The 18,476-nt window shown below is 41.0% G+C and overlaps 1 protein-coding gene across 1 annotated transcript in view; it reads right to left on the bottom strand.

Moving 5' to 3' along the window:
• Positions 1–18,476, bottom strand: part of TRPM6 (transient receptor potential cation channel subfamily M member 6) — an 87,204-nt gene that overhangs the window by 10,833 nt on the left and 57,895 nt on the right. The window contains exons 28-33 of the mRNA XM_059493103.1: positions 17,796–17,922; positions 16,807–16,904; positions 14,440–14,498; positions 12,695–12,720; positions 10,914–10,964; positions 597–662 (exon numbers count right to left, since the gene is read on the bottom strand). Of these exons, the coding sequence (XP_059349086.1) occupies positions 597–662; positions 10,914–10,964; positions 12,695–12,720; positions 14,440–14,498; positions 16,807–16,904; positions 17,796–17,922 (427 nt within the window). The remainder of the gene's footprint in view (positions 1–596; positions 663–10,913; positions 10,965–12,694; positions 12,721–14,439; positions 14,499–16,806; positions 16,905–17,795; positions 17,923–18,476) is intronic.

Raw genomic sequence — 18,476 nt, 5'->3', positions numbered from 1 at the left:
TGCCAGATAAAAGGATAATGCTCTTTAAATCACTACCTGGTTTTCTTCTTGATGGCATATCCTACACATAGATTTACATATGCATCTGTGTTTGTGTCAGTGTGTGTGAAACAGAAAGAATGAAGTTATCAAGGTTAAGGGGAAGCTTCTGGCTGTCTTCAGGTATCCTAAGGATGGATACATAGAAGATGGAGTTAGACTCATCTCTGAGGTTGACAGCAGTCACGTGAATACTAGCAGATACAAGATACAGCAAGGGAAACCCCAACAAATACACAGAAACCCTGGATTCATGATTAGGTCAATCAAACAATGTAAGAGGTTGCCCAATGAAAATAAGGAATCTCAATTTATAGACAAAATCAAAATGCAATTCACAAGTGCCTCAGCAATCTGATTCAATTGACCATGGAAGGAGTTGGAAAAGGTGACCACCAAAATTCCCTAACTACAGGACAACTAGCATTCTATCTTGTTTTGTCTCTTTCAGAAAAGAACTGTTGAAATAAATCCAAGACAATTTCTCAAACACGGTTTTTAAAAGATAATGCACCAACTATTTATAAAGCAAACATAAGCCAGAAGTTGGTACTCACCAAAGAGCTGGACTGGTGTAAATGGTATGGTCTGAGCAAGTCTCATTAAGTTGTTTCTTTCAACAGCTGCAAAGAACAAAGATTTCACTGCTAGGTTGAATAAACAAGTTGACTAAGTTTGAAAAATGCTTGGCTGCACTTTACTGCAGTGTACAAAGGAGGAGGCAGCAGTGTGACATTGTGTCACATCTGATCACCATTTGCTTTACCCAGACAGCAGCTCCCCTTTGCACACTGTTGTGTTTCAGGAATGATATTCCCCAGTTTGGTGTTCGCACTGAAACATGTCAAACCGTGCACCATTCTCTCACTCCTCCTCCTCCCCCTGCCCTTGCCCCTGCTGGGGCTGCAGAGGAGAACAGAGGGCACAAAGGGTAAAGATCATGGGTTGAGATAAGAACAGTTTGCTGGAAACAGCAGTGAGATAAGGAAATCAACAGCAGCAACAAACTGATGACAAGGGGCACAAAAAATGAACAATTCACATGGAAAACCCCTGACAAGACAGCACTACCTTGATCCAGAAGGGACCCTGCTCCCCAGAAGAGAATCCCTTCCCCACAAGCCTTGGCAATGACCTGACATGACAGAGAACAACCTCTGGGCCCTAGCCAGGCCCCTGGCTGGCTTCTGCAAGTAATTAACCCTGTCCTAGTCAGAAACAGGAGAGAAAGAGACCAGAAACTCAGCTAGCATTAAAGTTTTGCATCTGGAATCATAACCCAGATTCCAAATTCAGTCATTACTCTCACACAGGCTTCAACAGGCTTCAGTCTCTTCTACAGGATTAACTTCAGTGTAATTCCTCTTCTACAGGATTAACTTCAGTGACAGCTGACAGTCCAGGTCTCCTTTAGACATGTCAGAAGTTAATATACCCTAGGAAATGGAGATAAATTCTTCACTTCTCCTCTTTTAAGAAACCAAACATCCTTCAACAACCCAGATGCAACTGCCTCAGGCCTCAGCTGTACTACTTGTCCATTTAGGGGCAGGTTAGGTGCAAACATCTGCAAGACTCTGGAGAAGTGCATTCTAAAAGAGAGAGTTTTCAGTGGAGATGAGTGAGAACTAACTGGTGACAAAGAAGATTTTTAAAACCAACCAACTAACAAATCAACCAAAACCAACCCCAAAACAACTGGAAGGAAATGCAAGAGGTGAGCTGCTTTAGTAAGGTATTTCTTGATACCCAGAAGCCATGAAATTAGGTCTGCACTCCACTTTTCCAACCCAGGCAAATTAGGTTTGTTTTATCCAATGCTCTGCCAAAGCAAACTGGAGAAGGAAGTCTCCTACACTCTTGGGGAACAAATAATGAAACTATTTTAGTCAGTGGAGAATTAAGAGTTGTGGCAGACTGGCACTGTAGAAAAGACTTCAGTTCTATTCTCCCATGCGTGATGATGGCTAGCTAAAAGACAGAAAGCACTCAGGGTTACCAAAAATGCCCAAATTTTTGTCAAGACAATTCAACACACATTAGTTTTTCTGTATCACCTACACCTTTTCCCTAGCTGAGACACTTAGTAGGATTCCACAGAACTTGCCAAAAAGAAGTCAGATACATCCTCCTTCCAAGTATATACATAGATAGAGACGTATATTACATAAGCACTGGTATGTCCATAATCAATGGCCAAGACATCTGTTGAGCTCACTGAGCCCATGGCTGTGGATTCTGTCGGTCCTAGATGCCTTCTAGGGCAGGAGGGCTGCTGTGCTGTCGGGTGGTTGCAAGCTGCATCACGAGCTCATGACCAGTGTATCTGGAGCAGTCCATACTCACTGTCCATGGCAGTTATGGCACACAGTGCCAGTGTCATCCAGCAACCAAAAATATACACACAGTTTGGCATTACAGACTGTTGTCATTCAAAAATCAAATCCCCTTCAGGTACACATCCTGTTCCCCATCCATCTGCATTTCTCCATAAGTTCAATCAGGTCATTGAACAAAAACATTCCCATGGGTGGGTTTGCCTTTGCTTGAGACAAGCTAATGCAAAATGACTTCCCAAATACATTCTTTATATGCACCACAGGGTCTTTATCCCCTTCTACAGTACATGAAGCTTTTGACTGAGCTCAATTGGTGGAGCCTCTAGTGTTAACTAACCAGGTGGTTTTTGCTAAATCTAGATCCCAATATTTCAAAGTCCCACCAATGTGGTTTGTAGCAATCCATTTTATTGTTCAATATTCCTAGAGGCTGGTGCATGACAGAGAACACTATACCCATTTTGATACTGTACTCTCTGACCTAGAGTTCTACGAAGCTATTTTTGAAATGGGCCCTATTGTCTGACTGACCTCTTTCTGGGGTGCCAAGACAGTGTTCTGGGCACTGGGGTGAGGCACAGGTTGCATCTCTGCCATCAAGTGCTTTTGTCATTGTATCTACATAGAGTTTGCCTTGGCCATTGTTTGTATGTGCAATACAAACAATGCCAGGCCTCTCCATATTTATATTTTAACCGTCATCCCCCCATACCACAGAGGCTTTATCCCCTTTTCATTTCAGCACATTTCACAGTTATCAATAATGTCCATGGTTAATAGTGCCTATGGTTAATCCACCCCTCACTCACGAGCCCATCTGTATTGCTGCATCTCTTCTCTGACCTGAGGTGTCATGGGCCCAATGAGCCAGAAATAATCACACTTATGATGCCAGCCCAGGCCCACCCAAGACACTTTATTCTTGGCAGCCCAATCCACCTGTCCATTGTTGTGATGTTCTTCAGCAGCCCAGCCCCTGGGGATGTGTGCATCTACACAATGTGCTTTTACAGCGGCTTCTCTGCATAGGCACTGGTGTCTTTCCAAAGCTCAGCAGCCCACATGGGTTTACATCTTCACTACCTATTTATCTTTTTCCATTGGTCCAGCCACCCCTGCAGTGCATTTTCTGCCATCCACAAGTCAGTGCAGAGGTGCAGCACTGGCCCTTTCTCTCATTCAGCGACATCTAAAGCCAGCTGGATGGCTTTCAGCTCTGACCTGATGCACCTTGTCCCTCCATAGCTTCTGTGACTCACCATGTAGGACTTCATATAGCAGCTTCCTGTCTTTGGTGGGAGTACCCTTCAATAGAGCAGGGAACATCAGTGAAGAGGCCATATAACTTTTCATTTTCTGGTAACTGGTTAAATGCTGGGACCTCCTCAGCACAAGTCACCTTTCCCTCCTCTGCTTCCAAAGATATTCCAAAATTTTCATCTTTGAGCCAATTTGTGATGACTTCCAAGATTCCTGGGTGCTTGGGATTTCCTATTGAAGCTTGTTGTGTGATCTGAGTGATGCACTTATTCCATGTGTCATCAGAGTCATGATGCGTGTCAGGGACTTTCCTCTCTGAACATCCAGCCCAGCACTGGCAGTCAGGGTGCCAGGAGGAGCTATGCTTCAGTGCCATACACTTCTGAAGAAGCTCAAACACCTTCATGAGCTGCCAGGGTCTTTTTCAGTTGGAGTGTGGCGGGCCTTGAGTCCTTTGTATTCATGACTCCAGAACCACAAGGATCATTCTCAAGCCTCCATGGGTGCGTTTTGTCAGAGACTCCAGGAAGGACCATTCTCCTCATCTGCAGTGTAGAGTAGTTTTCACATCTTGTCCAGTCCTAACTGGCCCACTGGCTACTGCTACAAATTAATCTCCTGTTTAATTTGTTTAAGAGCTTGTTGTTGTTCAGGATCCCATTTAAAATAATTCTTCTTCTGAGTCACAAGATAGAGAGAACTCACAATCTGACTCTAATATGGACTATGCATTTGCCAAAAACTCACAGTATGTAGGACAGCCTGTGTGTCCTTGCTGCTGCTTGGTGGGGACATAGTTCTATTTTGCTAACTATGTCCATTGGAATCTGACAATGTCCATCCTGCCATTTTACTTCTGAAAACTGAATTTCCAGCACAAGTCTCTAAACCTTACTTTGACTGATGGCAGGACTGGCCTTCAGGAAGATTTGAATTATCTTCTCCCCTTTTTCAAAAGCTTCCTCTGCTGTGTTGTCTCACAAGCTGATGTCATTAATGTATTGCAAATGTTCTGGAGCCTCTCCCTTTTCAGAGCATCTGGATCAGTCCAACACAAATACTGTGGCTGTATTTCCACCTCTTGGGCAGCTGGTTCCAGGTGTACTGGACGTCCCTCCAAGTGCAAGCAAACTGTGGCCTGCCCTTTACTGCTAAAGGAATAGAGAAAAACACATTTTCAATATTGATGGTGGTACCACTTTGCTGTCCTGGACTCCAGCTCATACTGAAGTTCCAGCACGTCTGGCACAGCAGTGCTCAGTGGTGGCGTTACTTCCTTCAGGCCACAATAGTCCACTGTCAGTTTCCATTCTCCACTGATTATACACTGGCCACATAGGGTCATAAAAGAGTGAGCAAGTCTTGCTGGCCACTCCCTGACTCTGCAGTGCAAGAATCACCTCATGGATGGGGTCATGGAGTCCTGGTTGGTGTGATACTGCTGATACTGCACTGTTGTGGCAGCCACCAGTACCTGTTCTTCTTCAATCCTCAGCCACCTCACAGGAGAGGGGTCCTCTGAGAGACCAGGCAAGATGTTCAGTGGCCCAACTTCCTCTGTCTCAACGGCTGTCCCAAAAGCCTAATTTTTGAGTCATTGAAATACCCTCTCCTGAGGGTATTTCCCAGGAGATCCTCTGCCCAGGATGCACAGGGCCCCTGGGCCAGTCACAGTGGGGCGTGTTTGCCATTTGTTCCCAGGCAGAGTCACTTCAGTTTCCAGTACGGTCATTTGTTGGGATCCCCCTGTCACCCCAGAAACAGAGACGGATTCTGCCCCTCAATATCTTGATGGCATCAGGGTACATTGTGCTCTGGGATCAACTAAAGCCCAATACTCCTGTGAGTCTGATGAGCCAAGGCCATGACACCCACAGAGTCCAATAGATCTGACTGTCCCTTTCCCCTGGACGAGGAAGGACCTGGCTGAATGAAAGAACCCTCTAATTCTGGTCAAAGAACTGTTCACATCTTGTAAATACAAGCCGAAAGTCCCTTCAAGAGGACTGAAAGTAACATCAGCCCTCCTATTCTGTCTGAGGCCTTGCTCATTGGAAACCAGAGTGATATTTGGTGGTTGTTCTTCCTTTCAACTAATACTTCTGCTGCTAGGCTGAGGTGGGTTTTCCGTCCCACTTCTTCATGCCCTCTCCATGGTCACACACAGAAAAAACCCAGGTTGCCTCATGGTGTGTACCCTTTCTTGAGCATGAGGGTACTTGCTCCCAATAGCAGACATTCTGGTCCATACTGGTAAGGCATGGTAAATTTCCTCTTTATCTTGCTTGATGGACTACTAGGCAAATTCACAGATGACAAAAAATGGAAGGAGATGTTGACTCCCTCAATGGCAGGGAGGCCCTCCAGAGAGACCTTTCCATAGCCAAGGTGCAGGCCAGTAGGGCGGAAAAAAAGATGATCTTCATATTGCCAGAGCTAAGTAGTCACCATTCCCTCACACTCGACAGGAGTTGCCACTGAGAGTTTCTGCTCTATCCTCAATCCCTTTGTCAATGCCCACATCCTGGGACAGGGATCCCAGCTGATTGGTTGCACTACCATAGAGTTTCATATCATGGGCTGTGATACCCCAACACCAGAGCCCCCAGGTCAGCAGGGACTCTCCTGACTGGTGGCTGAAAATTTTTCACATGCCTTGTAGTTAGAGGATGATTTTCTCCATTTTTGCTTCCCATTCTGAGGGCCCTGCTTCCTCTTCAGTATGCAAACTTGTCTGGGCTTGACTTTCTTCTTCTGTATAGGAACAACTGGTACCAGCAAGGGTTGTTCCTGGGGTTCAGCTGAAGTTTGAGTGGCCACAGTGCCTGTTGTTCTGCTTTCCTCTTCTTCCCCCTAAGGGTGAAGTCTAGTGTTGAGAGCAGTGTCTGATAAAGAGTAAACAGGGCCCTGCACATTGCAGAACTTTGTGTTTCTCTGTAACTGCCACAGCATTTATCTTTCAAATATTCTATCACCTTAACAGGGTCCTGTAGCTGTTCAGGGGTGAACTTCCAAGCCATTGGAGCAGAATAATCCTTCAAAAGCTGGCCCATTTTCTCCCACATCACAGGCCAATCATGACTATCCACCCTCAGGGTAGATCTCTGAAAGACCCTCTTAAGAATCCCTACTTCTAATCAGGGTGTAAGACTGCACTGAAGAGACCTGGCAGACTTAGCAACAAAAGCATGATTTCCTTAATATCCAAAGAGAATTTAAAATCCTCCAAAGCTGTTGTAACAGGTCTCAAGAAGGAAAAATTAGTGAAAAGCTGGGGAAAATAACACTTCCCTGTTCTGCTCACAGACTGGGTACCATTATTCAGAAACACAGTATCATACAATATGCCGAGGGACCCATCAGGAAGCAGACCCATTAGGATCATCAAGTCCAAGTCCTGGCCCTGTGCCTGAGAGCCAGACTGTGTGCCTCCAAGTGCTTTGTGAGCTCTGTCAGGCTTGGTACAATGACTGCTTCCCTGGGGAGCCTGTTCCAGTGCCCAAACACTCCCCAGGTGAAAAACCTTTTCCTGATATCTAGCTCAAACCTGACTAATTAGCCTCTGACTCAGTTTCATGCCAGTTCATTGAGTCCTGCCACTGGTCGCAAGAGTGAAGAGATCAGTACCTGCCCTTCTGCTTCACCATGAGGATGGTGAAGACAGCAGTGAGGTCAACCTTCAGTCTCCTCTTCTCCAGGCTGAACAGACAGCTGCTGACCTCAGCAGCTCCTGACAAGGCTTCTGCTCCAGGCCTCATGGCCCTCTTCTGGATGCTCTGTAACAGCTTAATGTCTGTTTCACGTTGTGGTGCCCAAACTGCACACAGTACTCAAGGTGAGACCTCACACCAGTGCAGAGCAGAGCAGGACAGTCATGTCCCTTGACCAGCTGGAAATGCTGTGCCTGATACAGGCCAGGACATGGTTAATGGTTTCCTAAAGGCAGTGCCTGAGGTAAGGATAGAAGACCAACACTGAAAATATATCACAAATGACCCTCACTGCTCTTGAAGTTATCATTTCATAAGCTGATATGACAGAGTTCAGCAACAAAGCAATCCTGATCCCTCTCCCTGCTCTGAAAAGGTGTGGGAGTCCACAAAATTAGAGAGTAAATTAGAGGGTTTTGGGGAAAGCTGCAAAAGGCAGGCCTCAGATACAGCAGAACTGTGAGTAGAGCTAAAGCAGCAGCCATGAGATAGGTCAGCAGAAAAATTATTTAAACTGTAGAAAAAGCAAGGGCAAATAGAACAATGGCCTGTGTATTAACGCTTGTCTGAATAGCTCTCTAAGCTGCAGAAAGTTATCTAGCAAGATATTACAAAGGTTAAAGCTCAGTAATGGAGCTCTGTGCATTGTGTTTTAAGGCTTACAAGTAGATATTGTATTCTAAATAAGCAAGCATTGTTTTAACCAAAGGTACGTGAGTTTAAGGTGATTGGATAGAGCTACTGTCAATATGCTTTTGCTTTGTGTGATTGGTCAAGAAGCTTATAAAGTAAGTTGTAACATTAAGATTTTTGGCCTGCTGCCTAGATTGTGAGCTGCTAGCATCTTCCCATTGTCATAATCATGTAATGAGACTGATGCTGAAAAATAAACAGCTCGAGGCACTTTCCACAGCAGCCCCGTCTCGCGTCTGTAAACAGCCCTCGGCCGGCGTCAGAAAGGAGCACCTCAATGGGCACACAGTGCCTACACTGAAACATACAGGGTTAGGTTACAGCATTGTGACATACCTAAAATAACAAGTACTTGTTTCCCACCCACTCTTACCAGATCTGTTGTTATCTCAGCTCTTCATGTTTCAGGTGAAACACCAATAAGGTTGTTGTGGTTTAGGAATGGTGCTCCCCACGTCAGTGTTCCTACTGAAACATTCCAGACCAAACACTGCTCACTCATTTCCCCCCCTCTCCTCCCAGCTGTGGAATGGAGAGGATTGGAGACGCAACAGTTAAAGACCATGGGTTTATATAAGGTCAATTTACTGGAATTGACCAATGGAAACAGCAATGAAATAGGAAAGTGAAAATAACAGCAGCAGAATTAATAACAGAGGGTACAAGAGAGGCAAACAATTCACACATGAATACTCACTACACAGAAACCAAGAAGTCAACCTCCACTACCCCAACATGAAGGGACTCCCTTCTCCATCACCAGAAAATTATGTGAATTGGTACTGAATAACCTCCAGGACCTAGCCATGACCCCATCTGGCCGGATACCGACCCACCATATCTCACCATGTTCGTGAATTCCCTCCTTCCAAAGAAGCAGGCTCTCTGGGAAAGCCCCTTGCAGCCTGCCTAGAAGGACTTCTGCCATCTTCTCATCCTCCTCCTTTCACAAAGGGCTGGCTGCTTTTGCATCCTGCTCCTGCCAACTCCAGTACAGCAACACACACTCACACTGTGCTGATGAGATTGTCTGTCTGGACAGGAAAATCTAGACTTCCCCTGCAGAGAGTTTCTTCATTCAGGCTTCTTGCCAAAAAAAACCATCAGTAACATTGTTATATCTCCCTAACTTGCAGCATATTTCTCAGGCAAACACCTTCAAAACTTCAGAGAGCCAACCAAATACTTATGGATTTGTCTTCGCCATGACTGAGTTATCAGGAAGGGGAAGAGAGATGTAAAACTAGGCACTCCTAGAACTAGGAAGCAACCTGGATGCTACTGTTCTGACTGTCAATGGATGAAGGCAAAAGCATCATCCAAAGCAGAGAGTGAACCAAAGCAGAGAGTTAACCACAGCAGAGCTGTGTTTCTTTGCAGAGTATCAAAAAGGCCATGGTAACAAACTCTGGAGCTTATGGAACTTAGGGAGTTTGTCAGCAGCTATCCTTCTTTTAAGATTACCTCTTTAAGCAAGATGTAATTGGAGATTGTTGAGTCCAGAAAGGCAGAGCAAATGGCACCCATGACACATCCACCCCATGAACTGGGGTCCCCATTTGAGAAGATCTGCTCTTCATACTCCAGCTCAAGATTGTTTACACATACCAAATTCAACAGGAGTTGGCTACTATGTCTGAACAGTGTTGGAGCATGCACTGAAAGACAAGATCTTCTTCTGGTGCTGCACTAAGAGCACACTGATCATGAAATCAGTGCATAGCAGGAAGAAGGATGTGAACAGAGGAGCTGCTAAAATCCATGCCATCTGTCAGACCCTGCCACAGTCTCTCTGGAACTTTGAGAAGCCATGTGACATGGACATGCAGCAGCTGCCGAACTTGGGACAAAGATCTAGCTCTTTTGGGTATGCAGAGAGGCGGGATTATACTTGCTTTCTCAAACTGATAGCAAGAATAATACAAAAGCAGTATGTGGCACAGAATTATAGTGCAGGATTTTTGAGCCTAGTTGGCTAAATTCTGTCCTAATCTTCCTGCAGAAAGAAAACATACACTGAAAACCTCTGAAGATATTTGTCACCTCAAAAGGGAAACCACTTCCATCTGTGCTAAAAAGTCCAACATCAACTCAAATAGCACGCCTGACAAACAACAAATCAATATCTGCAACAATGCCACCTTGTCAGAGAAACTGTGTCTGTACAGTTGATTGCAAGCCAGGAGGTGTTATTCCAAGTGACAACTCTGTAGATTTTGGACCTAAGAAGGCTGCTGGCCGCTTTGGTTTATTTCAGCCCTGTCCGTCCCGGAGGCCAAGTCCTGTGGGCAATGGTGACATCTACTGGCAATTTCTGCTCTCTTCTCCTCCTGGAAAAACTGACATCCAGGCCTTGAGGGAAAATCCGTGCCGACTCAGCCGGGGGAAAGGCAGGACTGCAGGAAATTAACATTCAAAGGATTTATTCCCTGCCAGATTTTCGGGAGTTCATAAATACACAAACACAGATTAGGTAGTACAGGACCAATTAACTGAAGAAAAGAACTCCAGAAAGTACCAAGGAGAGTTTGGGAGGTGTGAGGAGACTGACAGCTATAAACAAACTAGTAGGGCCTCTTCTGCCTGCTTAGGAAGCTGACCTGTATTCATGATTTCCACTGACATATTGAAAGTGATTATCTAAATTCTGCTCTGGATTTGCCATAAATACCCAGAATGAAGCAATTATCAACAGAAAAAAAAATCAAAAATCCTAAATTCATGTTAGACATGAATTAAAACAGAACCTTCTTAGCAGTGGGCAATTGTGCACGTCCTAAAAATGAAAATCACAGTGTATGACAAAGGGACAACTAATGTTTGTTTTAATTTCTTAAATTCCTCAGCTGTCATTTTTGTGTCTCCTGCTTACCTGAGTAGTGAAGATGCAAATCTTGAGATGTTTTCAAGCAGGAGAAGATATCTGAAATAATGTTTAAAGTATTGTTGTATTAATTATTATAGCAGACACAAATGCATGATTTTAATTCCTTCCATCCCAGAGTTTGTCACAAAACAGATTAATCAGAACTGCTGACTCAGCATTCTAAAGAGGAGAATGACTTATGAGCTTTAGCTGCATTATCATGTACTGTATACTTCAAATTTCAGTTGTCAGTGTAATGTAGGCAGACGACTTATTTATTCAAGGAAATTGTGGGGAAAATCATATATTAACCTCAAGGACATGTTAAGACAGCTAGACCTCATGGATATCAAAAGTATTTTACTATCCACTGTGCTTCATGGCCTCCCAAAGACATGTTTTCCAACTCCATCCTCCATTAAGTATTCCATTAACTGTACTATTGCACCAAAACTATAATAATACTGTCCCATTAACCCACAGCATCCAAAGTGCTGTTAAAATATAAGCAAACAAACATTTTTGGTGGTTACATATGCTCAGACAGATCAATTTTGGTCCAAAAATGTTTGCTTTATAAAAAAGCCTTTTTAATACAACCAAGAAAAAGGAACACATTTTCATTAATTAGATGAAATAATTTTGTTGTCCTGGAAAACCATACTTCAAAATGCCAGATTTCAGTATCTATATACTGTACTACTATTAATTTTCAAAAAATTACATAATCAAAACAATGTTCACCAAAATATTTTGAACTTTACACTTTTCTTCTTGGTGTATTACATTTGCTTTTAGTCCCTTATCTAGTGAAAGAGATCTTATATGAAAACATTTATGGATACTGGAGGAAGGGTCAGCATTTTTCACTCCTCTTAGTGATTCAAAGTTCCTTGTGATTTTTTTCTTGCTGGACCCATCTACTTTTGCCGCATTTTGCATGTTGCAAAAAAAACCAAAACATGAAAAGGGGCCTTCTGAGAATAGGAGAACTGGATTTTAATCAAAAGAATGGTGTGCTCTAGAGAGCAGCCTTACAACTCAGTGTGCTTGCAGCAGAATGCTTCAGCACTGCAGTGTTCTGGGCACAGACGGACCCACAAAGAGCATCACTTGCAGTGGAGATAAGACCAGGAGCAATTGATTCCTGCACCACAGCTAATCTCAAAAAGAGATAGGTGCCCAGCTGCTCAGCCTCTTACGGCTAAGTGTCATGCCAGGAAAACTGAGAGATGGACTAAAACACAACAAATACTACACTAGCTCTCTGCTTTTCAGGAGCAAACTGATTCCTCACTAAAACCTTTAATTTCTTCACTGGACATTTCATAATAAATTCAGTCCACAGATTTCAGAATTCCAGGTAGACAACCCAACTAGAAGTATTACAAATAATTGCAATTTGAAAAATCAAGCATACATTAAAAATCTTGTAACTTCAAACATACACCCTGGTTTAACCCAGGAGATCACTTGGATTGTTAGGGATCAAAGCAGCAGCATCTTAAAGAGTTTCTTCCTGCTGAAAGGACAACATTACTGGTCAGACTAGAGTGAAAATAAATCTTTTTCTTTTAAGATTATGCAGTTGTTATGAGAAAAACATGTTTCTCATAAAAAATCATTCACTTTAAAGTAAAAAATAGTTATTAACACATGAAACAATATCTGCGCTATAATCTTCAACTACAGTAAATTAGCTTCTTTTTGGATTTTGCCCTTCAGAATTGTCTGCATGAGAATTGCAGATGGGAATTAAAATGAGTGACAAGCAGTAAAAAACTTACTGTCAGTTTCCTCTGGAGATCTCAATCTGTTTAAAAGCAAATATTTGATATTTTAATCCAACATTTATTTCTGTCATTAAGCTAAAACTAGTACACATGGATCATATGTGACTAAGCAGCATTAAGGCAAAATAACCTTCAGTACAATTTTGTTCAACAAAACCATGAGCAAACAATCTTCAGGCACTGAAGAACTGACACATTTTTCTACATGTTTCTTTCTCTGCTTTATGTTCAACTGCTCTTGAGTCTGCACTGCTATTCACATCTTTTACACTGCAATAACAGTATCAGTTACAGAGTTTTCAATCACACACACAACTGCTCGTTTTTAGTCAATGCTGAGATGCATTAACAGTTACTTTTGTCATCACCATTCCTCGTACAATAGCATACTTTTAAAATTGATTAGAATTGGTGATCCTTTGGATTAACAAGTCTGATTGCAAAAGCACTGCTACATTAAAGCAGTCTTTGTTACAGAACACAGAAGATGTGATTCACCTCATCTACCAGAGATATCCCACTGAAGACAACAGATTCAGGCAACTCAACAGCCCCTACATCCTGATGGTAAGTGTGCAGTTTGTCTACCTCTATAAATGGTGGGGTGTAAAAAAAGAAAAGAGAAAAAACACCCTAAAAACCCCAAACCCACAACAGCAGCAGAACACCCAACCCTGCTCCTCTGGCCCCACACACACACAGAGTATCCATAAAACCCCCAGTAACTCTCTTCCTCCCCATGGTGAGTTCATCTGGGATGTGACAGCTTTCTAGTATCTTCTAGTAATTACCTGCTCAGTGCTGAAAAGAAAAAAGAAAAAAGAAAAAAGAAAAAAGAAAAAAGAAAAAAGAAAAAAGAAAAAAGAAAAAAGAAAAAAGAAAAAAGAAAAAAGAAAAAAGAAAAAAGAAATAGAAAAAAGAAAAAAGAAGAAAAAACAAAAAACAAAAACAACAACAACAACAAAAAAACCCCAAATAACAAAAAACAAAACCAAAACAAAAGTCTAGAAGAAACTGATGAAAATAGGAAGGAAAAGGAACATAAAGACAGCTCTGCATGTAGCAAAAATACTATTAATATGATAATGATTAATCAATCTGGGAAAAAAATTAAAAGCATCACAAGAAAACGGAAACCACTTGTGAAACCAGTATACTTTCACTAAATGTAATCAAAGCTTCATAACTTCTGAAAATGGATTAAGAAAACTGAGCTAAATATTTAGTAAATGTATGAAAGAGATAAATCAGTCAATGAGAGAAGTTTTCAGGAGATGCTCACATTGCAATTATTAAAAAATAAAATATGCAATTGCACAGCAAAAGCAAATACAACTTTTCATGCTAACTAGATTGGAAAAAGGGCTAATTAAAGATGCTATGGCCATAGAACCATGGAATCACCGCAGAATCATAGAACCACTAAGGCTGGAAAATACCTTGTAAATCATCAGGTCCAGCTGTCATCTTAGTGACTGAATTAGAAAATTCAGTTATTGCTAGAATTAGAAAGGGTGTCTATTCCACCTAAAATCATACACTTTTTTTAAATGGATCTCTTTGGTCTCCATTTGTAAGATTTCCTTTAAACAAACTTAAATACAATGAATGGCCTCTTCATGTCTCAGGAATTTGTCATCCTGAGTGTATTGCGGAACTGAAATGGAAACCTGCAGACACTACAGACATCTCTTTCTGAAAACCTGTGGTGAATATCTTAACATACTAATGATACATACGAGGAGTTCCTGTTCAGATTACTTTTCTTGATATTTCCAAATACGCTATTACTGAAATCCTAAAAAAAGAAAGACACTTTTACTGGTAAAATATGGACATCTTTATCATATTCATATTGCACAGCTCAAGAAGGTACAATGCTGAGAACAGTTGTTGATATGATTTTTGTTAAGATGAATAATGACCCTGACAGCAGGTGAATCATAGCACTGCCATACCTACACTAAAATGGAAATAACTTGCTCACATTGCCATTTTCCATGTTGTCTCCAGAAATTTGAATTAAATACTCAGGTCACCACCTATATCTCCATACACTCACAAAGCTGGTTAAGTTCTTCTAATAAGCACAGTATTAGAGAACTTTCTTTATGTTGGAAAATTCCAGTGTAGGCATAACTTTTACTGTTGTTGAAAATAAGCCCTGGAACAGAAGAACGTAACACACTGAGCAGCTTTCCAGGGATATTTAGATCACATATTTTCAAGGTCTTATATTTAAAGAAATACTCAAATAATCTTTTAAACTTCAAGCCATATTAGGAAAAAATGAGCCAGCCAGGTCCTCCTAATATGGTAGAAAGAAATGGAATTTTTCTTCTCAATAGTATTCACACCAGTTTCAATCCTCAAAACACACACACACACTAAAGTTTAAGGACAGCTAAGTTTAAAGATGAATCAACTAAAATTCAACTTTTAATTTAAACTTCAACTTAAATAAATTTTAATTTTTTTAATTTCCCTCACATTTTGAACGTGTACCTTGCTTTGAAGATGAGAAAGTCTTTACCAAAAGCTTCCTACACACCCCTTCCTTTGCTCTCTGCTTCCTCTCAAGAGCGATTTCTGAGCCCCTGGTATGCCATGAGTGAGAAGCTTCACTTTCAGAAAGATACGTATCTTTAAAATACATAATTCTCCAAGTGGAACAGTTGGATACAGAAACTTTGTTACATCTCAGTGTAAATACAAACTTTCATAGTCCAGAGAGAGGCACAACAATTCAGTGGATACTGGAGGCTGTACCTTGGAAGAATAAATTTGAAGTTGATGTTTCAGAAACAACTGGTTTCGACGTAACTCCAATACTGCTATTAATCAGCAGAATGCATTCTTTTATGATTTAAAAAATATCACACTTGTGTCTTATATCAATATATCTTAATATGAGCTATGAAACACCAGATTACTTGGTTACCTCACACAGTTTTCCTGACTTTATTTTGCCTGGCTGCTCCTGTGATTCACAATTAAAAGACGTATTGATTTTGAGTCCAAGTTTCAGTTTTACAGAATACAAAATCAGTAAATTTATTTCTCTTTCTCTCTCTTGTCACTTTTTCATACAAAACCCCACCATTTTTTAAAATTAAAACATTAAAGCTCTCATCCATGGTATATGGGATTCAAATTCTACAACACTCAGAACAGCATAACTGGAATTACTTGTTTCATTTTTATTCCTAAAAAAAGAAAAATTATAACATTTTCAGTGAAAAATAAGTCTTTGAAAGAACTCCGTTTTCATAACCAAAAGTCCTATAAGTGAAATCAACAAGGAAGAGTGCTTTGGTGCCCTTGAAAAGAAAGAGGAAAGGATTCGCTCACGTTTCCTTTTCTTAATTTATTCTTTGATAATTTCCTTTCATTTCTCTGAGATATCCCTATAAAATTGAATGAATGGTACATTCTCTTTGATTAGCTATTCCATTTCTTCTATTAGCTACATAATTTTAAAACAGGTAGTAGTTTCCACAACCCAGATTCCTGCTCACGTCTTCAGGAAATATAAATTGGTCTAGTTCCATCAAATTCAAGGAGTCTATATTAGTTTTCACACAGGAAATGAAACTTTAGATTACAGAGCTGCAGATTAATTCTAGTAAATAATAAAATACAATTATTATAAGAGAATGGTTAAAAAATCCATGCTTTGCAACTATTATCAATATTTATCCACCTTTTTGTAAGAAACAACTGTGTGAAAAAGTGAATGCTATGTAGTTGACTCTCCAAAATTTTCTTCTAATCCATTCTGCCCACAAGTTCAAGACCAAGTTGTGTGCTCACTCATTGCCTGATGAAACATCAACACATGTTATTTGTGACTAAGCTCATATTCAGAACCACTGGAAGATTCAATAATTTAATGTTGTATTTCAATAATCTTAGGAGAGTGTTAGTAGAGCAGCTGTTAAATTATTCATTTACTTCCACATGTGCACTGTTCCAGAAGACAACAAAGATTCTCATCTCTCAAAGAGTTATGTCATGACAAAGAAACTCTATTGGCAAATCCAGGCATGACTGTGGGCTCATCCCAGCCAAAATTATGGACTAGTATGTGTAATCCTAGGTCTTACCTCTCGAGAATGCCTCAGGTAATCACAGAATGGTATGGTATGCCTACCAAAGTCTGGATTTTTAATTTTCTGGTGCTTGTAATGGAGACGTTCCAAACCTAGTCAAAAGAGAAGCTGTCAGCTATTTCTAGAGCGTAAATGAACAATTCCATTGCTATAAACTAAGTAGCTACGCAGTGTTATAAAATAAACACCTATACACCATATTGTCCCAGTAAATGTGTAATGGGTTAAAAAAACAGTGATAGAATTTCATAGGGCTAAACAGACTATTTCCACTTTTTTCAGCAAACTTTGGAGTACAGCCCTCCTCCTTGGGCTGAGTGCCGAGTGGTAGTGAGCCACAGCTCTGTCTTGTACTTCTCCCAGCAGCTCACAGGATGAAACCAGTGAGCCACATCACAGCAAAGTTGAAAGATGAGATGAAAGATGCATAGAATTTCTGAGAATGAAAGAGATTGAGAATTACTAAAAGAAGGGTCAAAATGCCATTCCTTTTCACCCCAAAAGAGACAATACAGAATTAATTTCTTCCCTTTGGAGGATATGTTTCTGAGCAATGAGAAATGAATAATGCAGGCAGAGGATCTGCCAGCAAATACAGTGTCACAGCACTGCCTGTGAGGGTAAATGTCCTGAAAAATAATGAGTTTATTTTTTTGCAATTAGCCAGGATATCACTTTAGAAGACACTTCAGGAGAGGAGACAAAGACATCATTCTTCTGACTTATTCCTAAGGATTAACACTCAGCTATCTTCCATGGAAGACAGGCAGTGGTCCCAAATAAATTCACCTGATCTTCCATCCATCCTATGACTCTTTTGCCTCTTCAATGTTGCATAAATTACCAAGGCAAACTAAGTCTAATTCCATAAAAATTATGCCATAAGGTGAAAATGGTGGATGACACTTGGATTCTCTGAATTACATTTACTGCTTCTTTTTGAAAGCTGTTCTGAAATTCACTTTGTGTAACATGTAACATACTTAGCTGACTGAAATTAGACACAGTGAGCCAATTCTTGCTGTGTTTCTCCTGCTCATCACAGACATTGATTTCTGCAGGCTCTGAGTTCACTTGAGTGTTATGGGGACAATCATCCACTCTAATCACCTGCCAAGACACAGACAAAACAATACTGAATTTACAGGATGACTAGTATCTCTACAGTTCCTCTGACAGCATTATGATGTGGCCTTTCAGAGCACCTCTGAAATGCCAGTGAATTAATGAATGCATTCCCAGCTGAGAAACAGATTTTCCCAGTTTTGTTACAAAGTGCAGAAGACATGTTGCTCTTGTCTAGCAAGTACTGTGGTCTCACACTGTCTGAAGGCATTTGAACCTTGAGACCTAATACCTTGAGAGATACTGGATTTCAAAGTTCAAGTCCAAGACCCTTTGCTGACCTGTGTATCTTATGTAAATAAACTAGCCTTCAGTATTCATCTCATTAAACAGTGATAATTCTTTCCAGATAATGAAGACCCTAGAAATTTCTGTATAGGCTCTAGAAATAGATTTTTATTTATGAACATACAGAATCAGTTGCAAAGGTTGCCCCACACCTATACACACACAATCAATATACTTTCTGCAATGTGCTAAATGTTTGATGGATTCAGAGAAAAGTCCATGGGACTCTTGCAGGCAGGAGAAAATGTTAT

This window comes from Ammospiza nelsoni, chromosome Z (genome assembly GCF_027579445.1).
Source record: "Ammospiza nelsoni isolate bAmmNel1 chromosome Z, bAmmNel1.pri, whole genome shotgun sequence".
Classification (NCBI taxonomy): domain Eukaryota; kingdom Metazoa; phylum Chordata; class Aves; order Passeriformes; family Passerellidae; genus Ammospiza; species Ammospiza nelsoni.
Note: the sequence above shows the minus strand (reverse complement) of the source record. Positions and strands in the feature narration are given on the sequence as shown.